The sequence below is a fragment of the Phalaenopsis equestris genome, unplaced genomic scaffold, assembly GCF_001263595.1.
Source record: "Phalaenopsis equestris unplaced genomic scaffold, ASM126359v1 Scaffold000761, whole genome shotgun sequence".
NCBI classification, from domain to species: Eukaryota; Viridiplantae; Streptophyta; class Magnoliopsida; order Asparagales; family Orchidaceae; genus Phalaenopsis; species Phalaenopsis equestris.
In genome coordinates this window covers 3,625,494-3,629,115 of record NW_018165201.1, presented here as the reverse complement: position 1 = coordinate 3,629,115, position 3,622 = coordinate 3,625,494, and the positions used below count along the sequence as shown (strand labels likewise).

At 33.5% G+C, this 3,622-nt stretch overlaps 1 protein-coding gene across 1 annotated transcript in view; it reads right to left on the bottom strand.

The window, feature by feature from the left end:
* The window catches only part of LOC110030893 (eukaryotic translation initiation factor 2 subunit gamma-like), a 31,279-nt gene that overhangs the window by 23,159 nt on the left and 4,498 nt on the right, over window positions 1–3,622 (bottom strand). The window contains exons 3-7 of the mRNA XM_020733868.1: window positions 3,222–3,283; window positions 2,442–2,554; window positions 2,257–2,359; window positions 1,283–1,510; window positions 273–491 (exon numbers count right to left, since the gene is read on the bottom strand). Of these exons, the coding sequence (XP_020589527.1) occupies window positions 273–491; window positions 1,283–1,510; window positions 2,257–2,359; window positions 2,442–2,554; window positions 3,222–3,283 (725 nt within the window). The remainder of the gene's footprint in view (window positions 1–272; window positions 492–1,282; window positions 1,511–2,256; window positions 2,360–2,441; window positions 2,555–3,221; window positions 3,284–3,622) is intronic.

Below are 3,622 nucleotides of genomic sequence, written 5' to 3'. Positions count from 1 at the left end.
GGGGGGGGATTTACATACCTAGCCACACAACTCTTATGTATGTACATATCTCACACCTAAATCTTCATATTTAGAAGGTGTATTTGACTTTTAAAAATTGATAATAGTGCTATTTTTTAATAGGATATTAAAGATAATATGAAAGTTTCAGTGTGAGATATGTAAAAACATAAGAATTGTGTGCTATGTACGCCAATGCCCCTAAAAAGAATGACCAAAGCAAATATAAAAGCATATAAATAGGGCCAAAAATAATTGAAATAACCACATACCCAAAGAATGCTTCCACCAGCAACGCCACCTTTAATCTCATCAACTTCTGAACCAGGCTTATTCACATCAAAAGAACGAATGACAATCATGTTTGGCGGTGAGGTAAAGTTTCTCACTGGAATGGGGATTTTGTTGACAAGATACTCGCAAACAACGTCTATGTTATACCGTAACTGCGCAGAGATAGGCACAACAGGCGCACCATCAGCAATTGTGCCCTGCATCACAGCTTGATTCATGAGAAACAGTAAAACACAATAGTAAAGTGCCAAAATAGTCCCCTAACTATTTAGATGGGGCAATTTTAATCCTAGAGTTTATAAAAATGTCAATTTAGTTCCCAAACTCTTTTATTATGGGTTGAAAAAATCTGTAGTGAGTACCATTTTAACCCTGAATAAAATAATCTCGTCACTAATTTAGCAATCGATGCATAAGAAACAACAAAACAAGAGTAAAGTGTCAAAACATTTCCCTGACTATTTAGATGGGGCTATTTTAGTTCTAGAATTTATAGAAGTACTAAATTAGTGCCGAGATTGTCTTAATGGGAGATAACGTGGTCCTAATTGAGGACTACTTCAACCCATAACAAAGTAAATTGAGGACTAAATCAACACTTACATAAATGTTGGGACTAAAATAGCCCCCTAGAAAGAGCCAGAGAACCATTTGATACTTAACACGTAAAACACACATAATGGGTATCTGGAATGCATTTAGCAAAACAATAAAGGAAAATAATTTTTAGGAAGATTTACATACATATCACTAAATTTTTATGTATTAACATATTTTAACACCTAAACTTCAGTTTTTACATACATGCCACTATAGCTACGCAAAAAAAAATTATATTTTACATTTTACAAGTTAAAATTGGTGGTGTAAATGTTAAAAATGAAAAGTTTCGGTGTTAGATATGCAAATACATAAAAATTAGGTGGTATGTATGTACATACCCCTATATTTTTAATAGAAAAAAAAAATCATCTCGAAAAAATCTGACCTGGATAAATTTCTGGATGGCCTCATGTTGATTAAGCGCCACACTTTCTTGAATTAGATCAATCTTATTCTGTAGGATAATAATGTGCTGTAACCGCATAATTTCGACTGCGGCAAGATGTTCGGAAGTCTGAGGCTGAGGGCAGCTTTCATTGCCCGCAATTAGAAGCAAAGCCCCATCCATGATTGCAGCTCCATTAAGCATTGTTGCCATAAGAATATCATGACCCTATTAAGAGAAGTACAGTGCCATTAATATTCATAGGATTAGTCAGCACCATATTCATATATTAATTAGGAAGACATAGTTCATGGAGCAACCATTAATACAGGGTCAAATAAGTTATTTATCATAATGAGAGCTTGTAAAATCTTACGGCCTCTATCCCAGTAAAACTACAAAGACGTTTCAAAAGATAAATGCAACAGCAGCTTAAGCACAGATTGACCAAGTTCTCAACTAGCTGATTTCAAATGTTCTTTGGGTAAAAAAGAATGAGAAAAGTATTAAAATGGTCCACTAGCTCTGGCTCTTTGTCAGGATCATTTTGGCCCCATAGTCTAATAAATATCTATTTAGTACCCAAACACTTTTAAAGAGGGCTAAATAGTCCACCATGGAGACTATTTCAGCCCATATTATGAGAGTTTGCGGACTAATTTGAAGCTTTTATAAACTTCGGGAATAAAATTATCCATGTAAATAGTGAGGGGACTATTTTGGCACTTTACTCAACCAAAACCTTACAGGTATCCGGACCTCTAGATGCTTGCAAACCCTACTTAACACGAGAAGAATTCAGATATCTACCAAAAGTATTTCTGTGATCCACATGCCTGCGATTTCTCAGTTCAACAACTAGATTGGCATTTGGAAAGCAAAGTAGCTCTATAATTCCAATCTTAAATGAAACAAGATATCTGATAGTAACGATAAAAAGAAATATATTGGAGGCATATAATTGGTCTGCTTACCGGGCAATCAACAAAAGAGACGTGTCTTAAAAGCTTCATCCTGGCATTTTCAAAACCAGGAACATCACATAGAGGGCTGTCCTCTTTCCCGCTCCCATATGCTCTGCATTAAATGTTATTCAGCATGCTGCAAATAACTGCAACTACATTTTTTTATTCAATTTTTGGCTGAGAGGTCAACATACTTGTAGCACATGGGTCTTGGACATTTTTCGTCTTCACATTTATAGATCTTCGCATTTGCATATCCGAGTTTGATCGTAATGTTGCGTTCCAGTTCATTTTTAAAACGAACGGTCTACATGAATTTTTTTTTTAAAAAAAATTTAACTTTATACAGAAGTTTATCAAAAAAACAAACAGCAATAAAGAGTGCTAGCATAAAGATGCAGCAACTGGCTAAAAAAGAACCAGAATCACTGTTTTTTGAATGGCCGACAATCTAAATTAAAGAAAGAACCTTCAAAAAAGAGGCATTTACTTGCATACCACACAATTCCTATTAATTTTCATATTTAACATCAAACTTTTCTATTTACATGGATAACACACAAATATTTTAACATCATATAAAAGATATCACTCAGACAAACTTTATAAAAGCAAACTATAAATTTTCATTTCATGCATAGTTTTATAACACCAAACTATTACTTTAGGTGTTAGATATCTAAATATATTAAATTTGTGTGCATTTACGTAAATTTCCTTTTGAAAAATAAATATCATATCACACAGTCCATATCAGCATTCCCAATATTCTACATTTTTCTAAGCTCTACCATCTCTTTGAAGAAACTCAAAAATGATTTTTGCCATATTTCGCATTTACAGATATATGTTGACCCCATGCAAACTCTTGGGGAAAAAATTTTCTATCAAAAAGTTAAACTATACACCGGAAAATTTTTGTGAAGTAGTACAACATTAGGTAGAAGCCATAAAGGAAATAAACAAATATTTACCTGAACACCAGATATGGCCTTTACAACAGTTGACTTCCCATGGGCCACATGACCAATGGTACCTGAATTTTCAAACACAAACATTTTATATTTCATACAAATCACAGTTCCCACATTTCAGAAAGCAAAATCAAAGATTATGAAAAACATATATCCAACCCTAATTACGGAGAGACAATTACGAAAAATTATTAACAGCAGTTAACTGATCAAATACAAGTGCCAACAGAACAGATAGAGATTTATGAACTAGAATGGTTAAAAGACCAAATTAGAACCTGGCAACTTGAGAATTTGCATGTGTAAACACTAAAAACAATGGCTCAATCATTATGCATTCTAGAAACTTTACTCGATGTATGTATGTATGTGTGTGTGTGTGTGTGTTTGTATATATATAT